Raw genomic sequence first — 15,417 nt, forward strand, 5'->3', positions numbered from 1 at the left:
ACATTTATAAAATACTGGACCCACGCAGATGAAAAAAAAGACATAATCATTCAATCACGATCATGATGAAACAATTGCAGTGACCATAACCCTGATTTCCCAGAGGAGCATTAAGCCAAGTGTTCTTCTGGTAAGTGGCTTCTTGCTTCTCTGTCTCTTAATGTTTAATGTTACTCTGAAATTGATCATGTGGGTCTGAGGGAATTCACTATATCTGAATCTTGGCAGCGAGCTGAGATTAAATATAGACAGCTCCATATATTCTTGGATGCAACTTTCATTTTAAGTTTTGTACCAAAGTGTATTCAAGTCATAGTTGTTTTATATGGGATTAGAGGGAAGACTTTCACTTTTTCATTTAAGGCACTGAACAAAATATATTACATTAGCCCTTGAAGAATTAAAACTATTTTTGTACACAGTCATGTATTTTAAAATAATGTGATAAATGATGAAAAGCCCAGGACAGAGCCTGTAAAACCCAGTGCATTGGTGTGATGCTTGATGCATGGGCTGAGTCACCAGTGTTTCGGAGAATGGGACAAAAGACAGAAACAGCCACATGAACTCTGAAAAAATTTTACTCTGAAAAAATTTTACTGTTTGCTCAGATTCTGAAAAGTTCTCTGGATGGCACAGCACAGAAGGACAATGACCCAAATTGGAAAGCAGGTTTATTATTTTTACCTGGGTGAGCAACTCACCAGATCTCAAACCCAATGGGGCTGAAGACTGAAACACATCTTCAGGAAAAGCCCTGGAAAAGAGTAGCCAGGTGGGAAGCACAGTCTTTTGGGATTGGATGTTAAGTCAGGACTCAGGATGGCCACTGCCTGCAAAGTATTCTTGACAAATTGATATCTTATTCATGTTTATATATCCAGTTTCCTTCAAACACTGAGGCTTGAAATTTCCCTGCTGTTTCTCTTCACATCAAAGCTGAGAGGCTAGACCTTCAATAATATTCATCATTCAACTATAAATTAAATATATTTTGATAAATGGTCAAATGAACTTATATTTTCAGTTCGTAACAATAGAGAGGTCTAAAATGTCTGATTTGAAGTATCAGCAAAGACTTGTTGGACTAGAAATGATCTTCCTCAGACCCGCACAGTGATTTGCTGATTAAGGTTATTTATTCGATGATTATCATGCCTTCTAATTAAAAGCACAAGGGTCTTATAGAAATGTTCAATTGAGACTATTGTTGTGCTCAATTCAGTTTTATCTATATAGCGCCAATTCACAACAATAGTCATCTCAAGGCACTTTACATTTTAGGGTAAAGAAATACCCTCCAATAATAGAAAGAAGCCCCGGCAATCAGAACGAAGAGACACGGGACAAAGGACACACAATAGAGCTGGAGTCTAACTGATTTAATTGCTAATGATTAAATACAATAGTGGTGGGCAATGGGGGAAAAGGAGAAGGAAGAGGGAGGTCCTTTTTGATCAGGTGGAGAGCAGCTAAAAACAAATAAATAAATAAAATAAATAGCGGTCATGGCCAAGGAGTACAAAAGTCAAGAGTAGCAGATAACATTTATTTACAATAAAAAAACTAAAACCAAAACCAAGCTAAAAGTCCCACACGTATATAAAATGTATGACACGTGCAACAGTCTTGAAATAGATGTTCTAGCACCAACTATCACAGAAATCCCTCATTTTCATTGGTTGCATCTCACTGAGAAAGGCCTTACTCCATACTACAACTCCACCATATCCAACACCAGTTCTGCAGACACTTCCAGGGCCAATCTCCTTGGCATCTGTCTGGCTTCTCCAGCCTGCTGCTCTGCTGAAGCTCTGCGGTCTTCATGCTTGTGCCACTTCTGTGCATGCTCTGCGACTCCTCTGCTGACTGCCTGGGCTCTGTGACTTCTGTTGACTTACCTCTTTTTATGCAGTGTGCTTTGATTATGACGTGGGTAGGAAGTAAAATAAAAACTTTAAATAAAATCAATTAAATTAAAATACATACAAACATGGATAAACCATGTTTATAAAACCAAACCAATAAAAGACAGAATAAAACATTAAAACTGCTTCTACTCAGTAACAGGTGTATAAACAGAGTGAAAAGAGATGAGTGAAGAAGAAATGCTCAGTGAATCATGTGCGTCTCTGTCTCCAATGTGACATTCATTGTATTGCCAAAAAGCATTCGCTCATCAGCCTTCACACGCATACGAACTTGAGTCACATCCCGTTCTCAACCCATAGGGTTAATATGATGTCGGCCCTCCCTTGTGATTATGGAAATTTCTGAGCGTTTTTCCAGAAGCATATTTGTGAGATCAGACGCTGATGTTGGATGAGAAGGAGTGGTTCGCAGTCAACGCGCTAACTCATCGCAGACTGTGTGTTATATCAGGCTGAGATCAAGAGTCTGGGCAGGCCAGTCAAGTTCTTCCACAGCAAACCCACTCATCCATGTTCTTATGGAACTTGCTTTGTGCACTGGTGTTTACATAACGTTTCACTGGAACTAAGGAGCCCAGCCTTGACAGACAGCCCCACACCATAATCCCCACTCCACCAAACTTTATACTTGGCACAATGCAGTTACACAAGTGCCATTCCCCTGGCAATAACCAAATCCAGACTTGTCCATCAGATTGGCAGACAATGAAGCATGATTTGTAGCTCCAGAGAACATGTCTCTAGAGTCCAGTGGTGGCGTGCTTTACAAAACTGCATCCGATGCTTTGAATTGTGCTTGGATGCATCTGCTCGGCCATAGAAACCCATTCCATGAAGCTCTCTACACACTGGTCTTCAGCTAATCTGAAGGCCACATGAAGTTTGTCAGTATGTCACACTTGACTCAGAAAGCCTCTGGCCTCTGTGCGTTCTGTGCTTCAGTGTATGCTGACCTTTTTATGTGACCTACCACTTTGTGGCTGAGTTACTGTCATCGCCAATCGCTTCCACTTTGTTGTAATACCACTAATAGCTGACCATGGAATATTTAGCAGTGAAGAAATTTAATGACTGGACCTGTGACAGTACCACGCTGAGCTGAAGCTCATCGATCTCCTGAGAGCAACCCATCTTTAATAAATGTTTGTAGAAGCAGTCTGCACACATAGGTGCTTGACTTTATACAGTGGGGCAAAAAAGTATTTAGTCAGCCACCGATTGTGCAAGTTCCCCCACCTAAAATGATGACAGAGGTCAGTAATTTGCACCAGAGGTACACTTCAACTGTGAGAGACAGAATGTGAAAAAGAAAAATCCATGAATCCACATGGTAGGATTTGTAAAGAATTTATTCGTAAATCAGGGTGGAAAATAAGTATTTGGTCAATAACAAAAATACAACTCAATACTTTGTAACATAACCTTTGTTGGCAATAACAGAGGTCAAACGTTTACTATCGGTCTTTACCAGGTTTGCACACACAGTAGCTGGTATTTTGGCCCATTCCTCCATGCAGATCTTCTCGAGAGCAGTGATGTTTTGGGGCTGTCGCCGAGCAACACGGACTTTCAACTCCCGCCACAGATTTTCTATGGGGTTGAGGTCTGGAGACTGGCTAGGCCACTCCAGGACTTTCAAATGCTTCTTACGGAGCCACTCCTTTGTTGCCCGAGCGGTGTGTTTTGGATCATTGTCATGTTGGAAGACCCAGCCTGAGCGGGTGGAGGGAGGTTTGGAGTCTTCTCCCACCCCCATTCTCTGCGGCCTGCTGGAGCGGGAGGGCTAGTAGGAGGAGTTGGCCGTCCGACTGCGGTCTGGGGTGTGGGGCCTCCCTGCTGCTGCGGAGTCGGGGTGGTCTGCCTCTCCCCACCGCAGGGAAAAGGGTAACACCACCTGGGTCTGGGTGCAATTCCCCCCTCCAGGGGCAAGGGTACCTAGACCCGGTTTGTAGAGTACGCTTGGGGAGTGTGATTGTGTGTACAGCGTCTCTTTATGTCTGTCTCCACGTTGGTTGAGTGTGGAGTGAGTGCATATGAGAGCATGAGGGTGGGAATGGATGTTTGTGTCTGTGTGTGCCTGTATGTCTGTGTCTATATGTCAGATTGGGTATCAGACGCCACCTCTCTGGGGACACCTCAGGCCCTCCAAGGTTTGGAGGCCTATCTCCACCCACCACCACTTCCCCTGCCGGTGGCGGACTCCCTCAGGTGTCGGTGTGTTGGTGGTTCTTTGTGTCTGGGGGTGGGCGTCCGGGTACACACCGGCTCACTCCTTGGCGGCCGCTTGTCGGGGCCTGGGGCCTGGGGCTCGCTCGGGCCCCTTTGGAGGTGGGGTGCCCCCGGCCTCTCGGCCTGGGGCTCGGTCACTCAGGCGCAGCTGGGGGCCGGCGGAGCTCACGGGCGCGTCACTGCAACTCCCCCTGACTTCTGCTCCGCGGCTGCTGGGCGAGCCCTCATCTGGGACTCTCCTCAGCTCTTACTGGAACAGTGGCGCGGCTGCCCCTCTGTTGGTCTTCCATGGTCTCTTGTGTTCTGGGGGCCTCTGGATGTCTGGAGTTTTGATCTCCTCCATACCCGCTTCACACCCTGGAGGACGGGGCTGTGGCCCCCCCACACTCCCTAGCAGATCATTACATAACCAATTGAATTTTAATTTGTGTAACTTCCTGACACAGTTATTGGGAGTGTCATGAAACCAGTGCCATGGCCAATAAAAAGTGAAATACAATTCATTAAGATTAGCAACTGGCTTTATCTAATACAACATGAAAACATTTTCGGAATCTCTCAAACAAAATCTGCTTTGTTTAATTACTCTAAGCAGACCGTTCAGTGATCCCGCCCTCTTGTTTATCTGCAGCTGACAGGAGGCATCAGTGGACAAGTCAAACAAGTTTTGATTATAAATGAAGAGTTACTAGTGTGACGCTCCCCTATCATTACCTCCTCTCAGGTCCTGTTCAGGAAGTTAAGACTGTTTGGGAAAACAAGAGAATTTCTGAATTTAAGTTAAAAACAAAATCTCTTTATTTAAGAAATAAAGAGACATTTTTAGAAATGATTTTGTAACTTTGTAACATTTGTTGTTCTCTGGGTTGAATGGCTAATACCATTCACCAGGAAAAGTAAATGAAACCCGTTTCAGTGTTTGTACGACCAAATGATTAACACTTAATCACAGACTAGGAAAGAAAAATTAAAGTCCTTTCTTAAATGGTAGCATGGTGATAAAAATATGTAATCATAACTATTATATGTATCACAGGTCACACAAAAAGACAAAAAAAAAAAAAAACCTTGTAAGGACTGAAAATGCATGAATTCACTAACTACTTAAATCTCTCTACAGGCTGATGAAGATGTCAGGAAAGATCATCTGTTGCTGTGTGGCTCTTCTGATCTTTACATCAGTTTCAGCTGTAAAACGAATGCTCAATTCAATCAGTGAGCTACAGTCAGTCAGATTTGGCCAAGCGGTACCTATGGAGAGCCAAGAATTGCTCCGCTGGTTTGCCAACAAAATTGAAATTGATACAAATGGTGTCATACGACTGAACTTTGACCCACACTGTGATTATGGCTCACATCATTACGGCAACTTTGAGGGGTTGCTAGATGAATTGCCAAGGGGGTACAGATACTACACTCTTGGCAATGTCAATCAACAGACATCACTCCAGCTTCCATCTCATAGGAGAAACAGGGCCCGAATCATAATTAGAGTCAGGGAGCAGTCACAGACAGTAGACCAAGTCTATATTACACAGCATTATCAGACATTTGACTACCAAAGGTCAGAGTACGATCCAGAACAAACGTACCTGATCTCTACTAACCTCCTAAGAGAGATCAGAAGGGCTCGTATGGACAACTCACCGATACATCGTGTAAACGCGTCCCAGTCATGGGACACTGGAAACAGACAGGCTGCAACAAGAAGAAATGGACAACCTAATGGTTGGAACGATTGGCTGTTGTTCGCTTTGGTTGTTTTAGTCTTCATTTTGTTCGTTTCCTTTTTGTCAACAGCAAATAAATACAACAGATAGGGCTGTTCGATATAACGATATATATCGGATGACGATATAAAAACGTCTATCGTTGCATTTTACGCTATCGTTTGTTTCGTGGTGTCGCAAAATAAACTGTTTACGGCAATATGTTTCCATTATTTTGATGGTCACTGGTCGTGTCCAAATTCATGGGCTGCATCCTCCTGAGGCCGCATTTGTAGACCAATTATGTCACAGCGACGTGCCGAAGGCTGTCCAAATTCGTAGACTCCTCCAAATGCAGCCGACAAATGCGTCCTCCTTTTCCCCGAATTTGAAGGATGGGTCGGGTGTGTCCTTCGTGGCCTACCATATCCCAGAATTCATAGCGCGGCCCAGCCAAACTCCAGTTTCCAACAATGGCGGCCGCTACTAAGTTTTAAAATTACTCATACTAATCTTTCTGGGTCACAAAATAAACTTAACATATTTTCAGGCGAGAAAGTAGCTGTGTAAACATCAAATATCTGCTCGGTTTATCAAGATATCGCATATTTGCAAAAGTGCCTCGACATTTTCGAAGACATCTGCTACCTACCAGCTCGATAGCTACTCAGGAGCTCGAGGGTCACTGAAGCCGCCGAGAACGGCACAACTCCCGGCACATCATTTTCAGATCACTGTGGACTGTCGCTACTCAGGTTAAACGTAATATATGTCACTTAGACAACCTAAAAATGTTATTGTTGGGCTTTTTTCAGTGTTTTGTTTGTTCGTGAGTAAATCGGTTTGGCTGAGATTAAAGTTATTAGATTAGATTAGATAAAATAAAACTTTATTAATCCCCGGGTGGGTTCCTCCTTGGTTTTTACACAGCTGACTAAACGTCAAACAGAAAACTGATTAAACAGAAGTATGAGACAGTCGAGAATTTACGCCAGTGTCCTGTTATATTTTAGATAGCAAGGAGCAGACGGCTGAGTTTATTAAACTCCACCGAGACAGCGAAGGCTAGACCGTCCAATTTCCCCAGCCGTTTACTTTCGGCCTACCCGACCTTCTGAGGACCCGGCCCACGTAGACCGCCAAGGCTGGGTCCTCAGGAGGATGCAGCCCATAAATTTGGACACGACCACTGTAGTGACTATATTAATTTCTTAAAGTTCTTTCTTTCTCTTATATTTAACCACACTACAGACAGACAAGTGCTTGTTTTTATGCGTTGTCGTTAGCTACAACAATGGTAAAACCACCGCGTGTCTGCTTGTTTTGTTTTCCACATAAAGCTTTCACAATAGAGCTCAACATCCTGTTGAGACTTTTCAAAATAAACGGAATCACGTGAAAGATGCAGAGTATTTACGGATGAGAAGCAAAAAACGAGCCGCCAGGTGCTAAAAAATAAACCTTAGACTCAAACGTTAGAACAGGCTTTTCCCCGCAGCACGCTGTGTAATAAATACTCACAAAGAAAACGGCGGCCGTTACAACCCATGTCTAAAAATGTATAGTTTCATGCATCAGTTAAAACACTCGACTCCAGGTACGCAACGCCCAGCTGGAAACACTTCACGCAAGTCGAGCTGCCCGAGATTCACAGAATTTACAGAAAATGTTACATTTTTGTGATTTATATCGTTATCGGACGATAGATGTCTTAATATCGGGATATGAGATTTTGGTCATATCACACAGCCCTAACAACAGAGTATAGTTTAATCAGTAACTGAAATTGTGCTCAGGACCAGAGAACCTGGAGCATCTTTGTCTTGACCGGGACAACAGGGCAGTTATCTGAGTTTGATTACATGACTAATAGTTTCTGCTGTACAATTTGCAACCATGTCATTATCTTTTTTTCATTTTTGTTTTAGCCTGGACTATGAGTTTATTTTGTGTTAGATTTAAAAGACAGGCTGGTTATAGCATGCTTGTAATAAATCATTTTGACAGCAAGTCACAAAAATCAACATTTTGTGTGTGGACTTCAAAAATTGTGCATTTGTATTTGTCAAATATCTAATCAAGTCTAATCAACAGTAGTGACTCCCAGCAGATTCATCCAGGGAGGAGAACGGACAATTACTCTGACAGATGAATGACAGAGACGTGTTGTGTTACTGTTTTGGTATTGTATTGCATTTTTAAAATGTTGTGCTCATTAAACTGTATTTTTAATTGGGGACAGTCATTTTATGTGATGTGTTACAACTGTGTTGACTCAAACGTTGTATTTGATATTTTAGTCTTGCTTAAAAAGTAAATTAACTGTGTGGCCTGGTTAGGTACTGGGCTATAACAAACAAGATTCACTTGATTCAATTTCATCTGGCTCTTCTATGTTTTACAACATAGCTGATATGAGGTTTGCAATGCACTACGTAGATTTCTACACTTTCTGATAATGGCAAAAGATTTAAAAAAAAAAAAAAAAAGGAAAAAAGTGTTTGAGGCCAATAATCTGCTTTAAAAACAACACAAAGAAACAAAAAAAGGAAGGTCGAGAGCTGTGGCACTTGCATATAAAAGTGTCACTTGGCTGTGTACCCAACTAAAATGCTAAAATACTGTTCTGTTTTTCTCCATGAGGACGAGGTTTCATGCAAACAGCTGTATTATGAAACTTCCCGTTAGCGCTAGCCTTTCCGGCTGCTTTAGTTTCTTTTTCAGGGAAACAGAAACCTAAAGTGAGTTACGTCTGCTCCTACACAGAGAGCTCAGACACTGGCAGAAGCAGGCTAAGGCAGGTAAGCTCTCTTACTTTCTGCTGCTAATTTGTATCATTTGGAGACTGATTAACTCTAGGTTTTATTGTAAAGGCTTCTCTGCTTAGAATTTATTCTGAATGGAAAATTATTTACACGACAGTGCAGCTAACAGCATTGGAATTTATATGGAGTAAGTTACAATAAATTCTGAGAGTCGATCGTCTCTTTGATTACACACTTCTAATGCACCCTTTCACACAGAAGAAGAAAACCACACAACATACATTCACAAACATAAATTCACCTCGTTCTATGGCTTTATTGACCCACTGAATGCATTTCAAAATTTGAAGCAGGCTTTTATGTGATGGATTGTTACTATTGGTCTCTATTACACAGAGTCTACAGAGGACTTTGCGATATTTTGTGTTGTGGATTGTTTTACTTCCTGAAAAGGCAGCAATCATAATAAACACTGCATGAGCAGCAGCATCATTAGAATTGTAGCACAGCTACAGTGGGGCAAAAAAGTATTTAGTCAGCCACCGATTGTGCAAGTTCCCCCACCTAAAATGATGACAGAGGTCAGTAATTTGCACCAGAGGTACACGTCAACTGTGAGAGACTGAAAAAAAAAAATCCATGAATTCACATGGTAGGATTTGTAAAGAATTTATTCGTAAATCAGGGTGGCAAATAAGTATTTGGTCAATAACAAAAATACAACTCAATACTTTGTTATTGCCAACAAAGGTTATGTTACAGAGGTCAAATGTTTACTATAGGTCTTTACCAGGTTTGCACACACAGTAGCTGGTATTTTGGCCCATTCCTCCATGCAGATCTTCTCGAGAGCAGTGATGTTTTGGGGCTGTCGCCGAGCAACACGGACTTTCAACTCCCGCCACAGATTTTCTATGGGGTTGAGGTCTGGAGACTGGCTAGGCCACTCCAGGACTTTCAAATGCTTCTTACGGAGCCACTCCTTTGTTGCCCGGGCGGTGTGTTTTGGATCATTGTCATGTTGGAAGACCCAGCCTCGTTTCATCTTCAAAGTTCTCACTGATGGAAGGAGGCTATGGCTCAAAATCTCACGATACATGGCCCCATTCATTCTGTCCTTAACACGGATCAGTCGTCCTGTCCCCTTGGCAGAAAAACAGCCCCATAGCATGATGTTTCCACCCCCATGCTTCACAGTAGGTATGGTGTTCTTGGGATGCAACTCAGTATTCTTCGTCCTCCAAACACGACGAGTTGAGTTTATACCAAAAAGTTCTACTTTGGTTTCATCTGACCACATGACATTCTCCCAATCCTCTGCTGTATCATCCATGTGCTCTCTGGCAAACTTCAGACGGGCCTGGACATGCACTGGCTTCAGCAGCGGAACACGTCTGGCACTGCGGGATTTGATTCCCTGCCGTTGTAGTGTGTTACTGATGGTGACCTTTGTTACTTTGGTCCCAGCTCTCTGCAGGTCATTCACCAGGTCCCCCCGTGTGGTTCTGGGACCTTTGCTCACCGTTCTCATGATCATTTTGACCCCACGGGATGAGATCTTGCGTGGAGCCCCAGATCGAGGGAGACTATCAGTGGTCTTGTATGTCTTCCATTTTCTGATGATTGCTCCCACAGTTGATTTTTTTCACACCAAGCTGCTTGCCTATTGTAGATTCACTCTTCCCAGTCTGGTGCAGGTCTACAATACTTTTCCTGGTGTCCTTCGAAAGCTCTTTGGTCTTGGCCATGGCGGAGTTTGGAGTCTGACTGTTTGAGGCTGTGGACAGGTGTCTTTTATACAGATGATGAGTTCAAACAGGTGCCATTCATACAGGTAACGAGTGGGGGACAGAAAAGCTTCTTACAGAAGACGTTACAGGTCTGTGAGAGCCAGAGATTTTCCTTGTTTGAGGTGACCAAATACTTATTTTCCGAACACGTTCTCACTCCCAACTCGTCAAACGTGTGACGCATGGTCAGGCTCCCTCTGCTGCACTTATGGACGCACAGGGTACCCCTCTCGCGTCGGGAATTGACCTGAAGGGTCCGCGGAAGTGCCTTTTGTCGGTATATTTAGACATTTTCCAAATCACATTGTAGTGACGTATACAGAACACAATAAATTATATAATGTAAAAAACAGGTAGAACAATACTTTTGTATGGTTTATTGCATTTACGGAGGGAGTGATGTATGCTGGGTAATGGCACAGCTAGCTACTGGGTGACTTTATTCACCCGCTTCGGCTGTTATCAGTCCATACAATGGGCGTTATTAGCACAAACCAGTCCCATAGATATGGGCCATCTCCTGCTAGATTGTTCAGAAGGTTGTTCTCATCCATCCAGATGGAGGATCACTAACAGGAGCGTGGAAGACTCCAGAATCCACTCTGGCTGGAATCCGGTGGATATGCAGTGTTTACAGGTAAGACCATTTAAACGGACAGCATTTATAGAATGACTATTAAAAGTCAGCGAGTGTCAGTAATGTTAATGTGGTTATGTTAGTAATACACCGAGTGCTAATATAACAGCTGTAAGATGCATTTGTAGATGTTATTACGTGTTTTACCATCTTTATGGTGCTAGCTTAAAGTTACGGTGTAAACGTTAGCCTATATTGGAGTAAAGCTGTTCCTGTTTAAACGATGTTAGCACAGAAATATTAGCTTCTGTCATGACTGATGAAGTTACTAGTTAATAAAGTTTCCAGTAAAGTGTTTAATCGCAGCCACAGACTGACAGCAAATATCTCGATTAGCTTCAGTGCATCTATAATAAATATGTGCAAGTTTCAGTGCTTCGTTTAAACTGTATGATACTTATACTGACCCAGGGTCAGTGTAAAATACAATCCTAGCTGTGTGAACAAAGCCTGGCTCCTTTAATCCTGCATGACAAACCTCAGGATGCAGGTTATTATTACTCTTTCCTGCTGGCACACCTGTCACACCTGAGAGTCAGCTAGAAACTTACAGTGACGTGGACATCATGCAAAGACTGCCAGACTCTGTAATACTGCAAATGATCAGTGACTCAGGTTAACACTAAACTTTAAACGGCACCTCTGTGTCTCTGTGTGCTGAACATTTAGGATTGAGTCAGGCTGCATTGACTGTGGGACTTTAATGTGTTAAAAGCAGGTTGAAGACGGCTCAGAAACATTTGAAGATTAAAATTTAGCATTATGGCTGCTGGTGGTTTGTAAAGCCTCTACTCAGCTGTATTTTTGTTACTAATTTATGTTTGTTGTTGTTTAACACAGATTTCAGAAGAGCAAATATGCTTAATAGTTTAACTAGATTTCATTTGTCAGTGTGGGACTGCTGAGTCACCTGAAGAACTCATTTCATTCATTCTCCACATGATGTTCATTTACAGAAATGTTTCACAGGAACTGATTTCTCCCAAAGGGTGAACTAGTGTGTTTCCATAGATTACCTCTGTATGAATGTACTTCTTAAATGAAGGCAAGTGTTTGTCCTTTTTTGTTCCTCAGGTACAGTACGTGATATCAAGGGCAGGCGGTCAACACTGGGGGTAGACAAGAAGCAGACGTACTTCCAAGAGGGAGCTGCAGTGAGGTCAGAGGTCAGAATCTGAAACAGCTCAGGTTTATATTTTAGAGGTTATAAAAAATCAAAATGTATTATATAAAGAAACCTTTAAATAATAGTCATAATTATGATTATTATAAGAAATATCAAACATTTAAGTGGATTTTCTGTTACACATATTGTGTTAGCCCTGCGATAAACTGGCAGCCTGTCTTTGTCCTGTATCAGCTGGGATAGGCTTCATCCTCCCGCAACCCTGAATTGGATACATTGTATTCCAATTATGTAATCTGATCATTTACAAACTCAAGGTATCTAATCAAAATGTAAGTAATAATTATAAAATGGGAAAGCAGAAATAAGTGTGACATAAATGTAAATGTGTTAGCTGACATAGAGGACAGCTACATGTAGTCTGAAAAACCTTTGTTGTCAAGTTTGCTGGTATATCAGCACGAGACATTCTTACATAGAAGAGACATTAAAGTCTCTGACTCAGTGAAGCATTATTGGTCCCGTCTGTTTGGATAAATATAGTAAGTTGATGTATGTCCATTTATTGACACATTTTCTTAAGTGCTTATCCAGCTCAGGATCACAGTGGAGCTGCAGCTGGATATGTTCACTAAATAAACCTTACAAAAGTTAACAATAAACCTGCATCCATGTACGTTGTTGTCCACAGGATGAGAAAATCAAACTGGAAGACTGTGGAACATGTTAATAAATGTTTGTATGTTTATGCCTGTGTCTTTCACAGGTGGCGCTGGAAGGTTTCCCTAATAGTTCCTGGTGAATCAAAGCAGAACCATAAAGGTTGCTGGACTGCATGATGGCCTTACCCCTGAGCAGTCATCCTGTTAAAGGAGGAACCAGTTAGAAGCTGTTTTCAAAGTAGCTGAGCAGATTTCATCTCAAGTAAGCAATTAACTGTTTGTTCATCTGTTCTGCCACTTAAAGAGCATTTAAGGACGTCTTTCGAGTGTCCAGTTGAATTAATTCTACTGGCTCTCATGGTCATTTGTTATTATAGACATATTTTTCATGTTCATCCAGCTATTTAGTAAATTCTATCTATTTAGTAATATCCGTCAGCTATAAAATGTAATATAAATATAAAAATATCTAAATATCTCCTGCACTTTATATTTTAATGATGTAAGTCTGTTATCGTGTTACATTAGCATTCCTCACATATCAATGAGATGCTGTACAGTACAATCCTACTGATGCAGCAGAGGGATAACGACGGCTATTCAACATCGTTACACGACACATTCGAGCTGCATGATGCAGACAAAGTGACTAAATCATCTTGTTGTGGTTTATTGTCTTCAAAGCAGCAGACAAAGCCGATGGCAGAAGATGTCGGAGAAGAACTTCAGGCCGTGGACTGAAAAGGTATTTTTTTCTTGTTATCAAAGACATTTGGAGTGACGGCTTCTACAACTGGTTGTGCTAAAGTAAAGCTTACAGTCTAAGAAGTCACAGTGTTGATGTTCAGCACAAAGAGAAAAGCTCACTTGTTTGAATTTATTTACAATCATAGTTTTATAAATTCTGACTGTAAACAGCTTTTACAGCTTTGATATTGTTTGACACTCGATATCAGGTTTAATTTAAAGGTTTCTGTGTCCCAATGAGCCATTTACACTGATCAGTGTCAGTTTAACTGTAACACATTCATTATTTAGATCCAGCAGAGAAATAACTGAATGTAAAAATGGCAGCCCTCAGGCAGGTTTATAGAGATATATGCATGCATTATGAAATTTATGTATCCCAGATAATTGTTATTCATCTAGTCATGGCAGACCCACCCCTTCCTCCCAAGTTAACTGCAACCCAAAAGAACTAGTGGGGCTATTTACACACTCACAACCAGTGTGGGGTAAAAAGAGCCACCAAAAAGCTGTCAGCCACAGATGTGCTAGAAGAGTTAGAAACTCTACTTATGGAGAAGCTTTCTAAGTCTAACAGGGGACAGGTACTCCTGCCCAAATAACATGATATAACCCCACATACAGTCCAGCCATAAAGTGAACCAAGTCATTTAGTTAAAGACAGCATGGGACCAAATGCATGTAACCAGCCTGCATCAACCTGACATTTCTTCCTCCTGAATTAAATGAATGAATGGATGAAAGTTAAATGACTACAAACCTAAAGCCACTAGTTCCCACACTGGAGCTCCCTGACACTGTGTGTTAACCGTATTTAGCTTGTATCAACAGTTGTAACAGGCTAAGCCACCTGAGACACTGCATTGAATTTGTTCCTGTCTTAATGATTTCAGCTGACTGGTTTCAGCTCAGATGTTCTGCTTTTTCATTTCAGTAGATCAAAGCAGCTCATGCTCCTTCTGCTTCCAATTTAGAAGAAGAAGAAGAAGAAGAAGAAGGCGAAGGCTTCAGCAAAGTGGCGTTCATGGTCTCAGTGAACAGTCACGGTCACACACTGCATGTGGTTTTAAAAGCAACATGTCTGTTCACCACAACAATGGAGATGTGTAATATTAGTGCAGCTACGGTTTGTTCTTGAACATCAGTTCTGTTTTCTACTTTGATCACTTAGACCAAAAAAGTGTTGTTTTCAGATTCTTTCTTTTACATCTATAAAGCACCTGTTCATTTTTTTATTACAATTAGTTTCACATAAATGTTAGTGTTTCCTTTATGATCTTTTAATGCTTACACTACACTGTACATGTCTACATTAGAGACATTTCTGTTACCTGTTCCTGTTGACTCAGAGTTGTGAAATGTTCTTTTATTTGATGCACAATATGAAGCTCATAATTTTCTTACAAATAAAACTCTAATGACAAACATGAACAGCTGTGCTTATTTCTGAGACATGAGTTTTTGAATGTGTTCATATTTAGACAGTGTGCATCTGTCTGCTGAAACTGTGATGGTGAACCTGAGGTGATGGTCAACAGAAGGCAAATATATATCAATATAAAACAATATTGAAGTAATGTCTTTACCCTCTGCAGCGTGTGGACGCAATCACCTTATTCACTGTAGTAAACGTGCACCGCTAGCTCACGTGACTGACTGTCTCCATGGTTACATCGTATATTATTAGCTATGTTAACAGCTTCCAAAGATACCGCCATAGCTCTCTGCAGCTGTAACACTTAAACACTTTGCAAATCATTTCACGTTTTTGATAGTTATGAAGACAGAATATGTTTTTAAGGTCATGCTAGGCGGTTGCTA

The 15,417-nt window shown here is 41.5% G+C and overlaps 1 protein-coding gene and 1 long non-coding RNA gene across 3 annotated transcripts; both read left to right on the top strand.

Annotated features, from left to right (window-relative positions):
* The first annotated feature begins 4,920 nt into the window (after positions 1–4,920).
* Positions 4,921–6,925, top strand: LOC147332288 (uncharacterized). Its single transcript, XM_086288763.1, has one exon. The coding sequence runs from the start codon at positions 5,285–5,287 to the stop codon at positions 5,978–5,980; it is 696 nt and encodes a 231-aa protein (XP_086144889.1). The 5' UTR covers positions 4,921–5,284; the 3' UTR covers positions 5,981–6,925.
* A 3,866-nt stretch (positions 6,926–10,791) lies between these two features.
* On the top strand, positions 10,792–14,981 carry LOC147332289 (uncharacterized). Of its 2 annotated transcripts, none has more exons than XR_015128792.1 (5): positions 10,792–11,061; positions 12,136–12,227; positions 12,954–13,111; positions 13,534–13,594; positions 14,531–14,981. It is a non-coding gene; the product is annotated as an uncharacterized LOC147332289 (long non-coding RNA). The 2 variants fall into 2 exon arrangements; XR_015128791.1 differs by having other exon boundaries at positions 13,537–13,594.
* Positions 14,982–15,417: the final 436 nt, after the last annotated feature.

Source organism: Aulonocara sp. 'chitande type north' Nkhata Bay, linkage group LG4, assembly GCF_057382095.1.
Source record: "Aulonocara sp. 'chitande type north' Nkhata Bay isolate Kocher_YH1m ecotype deep benthic linkage group LG4, A_spYH_male_GT1.1, whole genome shotgun sequence".
NCBI classification, from domain to species: domain Eukaryota; kingdom Metazoa; phylum Chordata; class Actinopteri; order Cichliformes; family Cichlidae; genus Aulonocara; species Aulonocara sp. 'chitande type north' Nkhata Bay.

Excerpts from the sequence above, each read along its gene's own strand:
- LOC147332288 (XM_086288763.1), top strand. The coding sequence starts at position 5,285 with ATGAAGATGTCAGGAAAGATCATCTGTTGCTGTGTGGCTCTTCTGATC.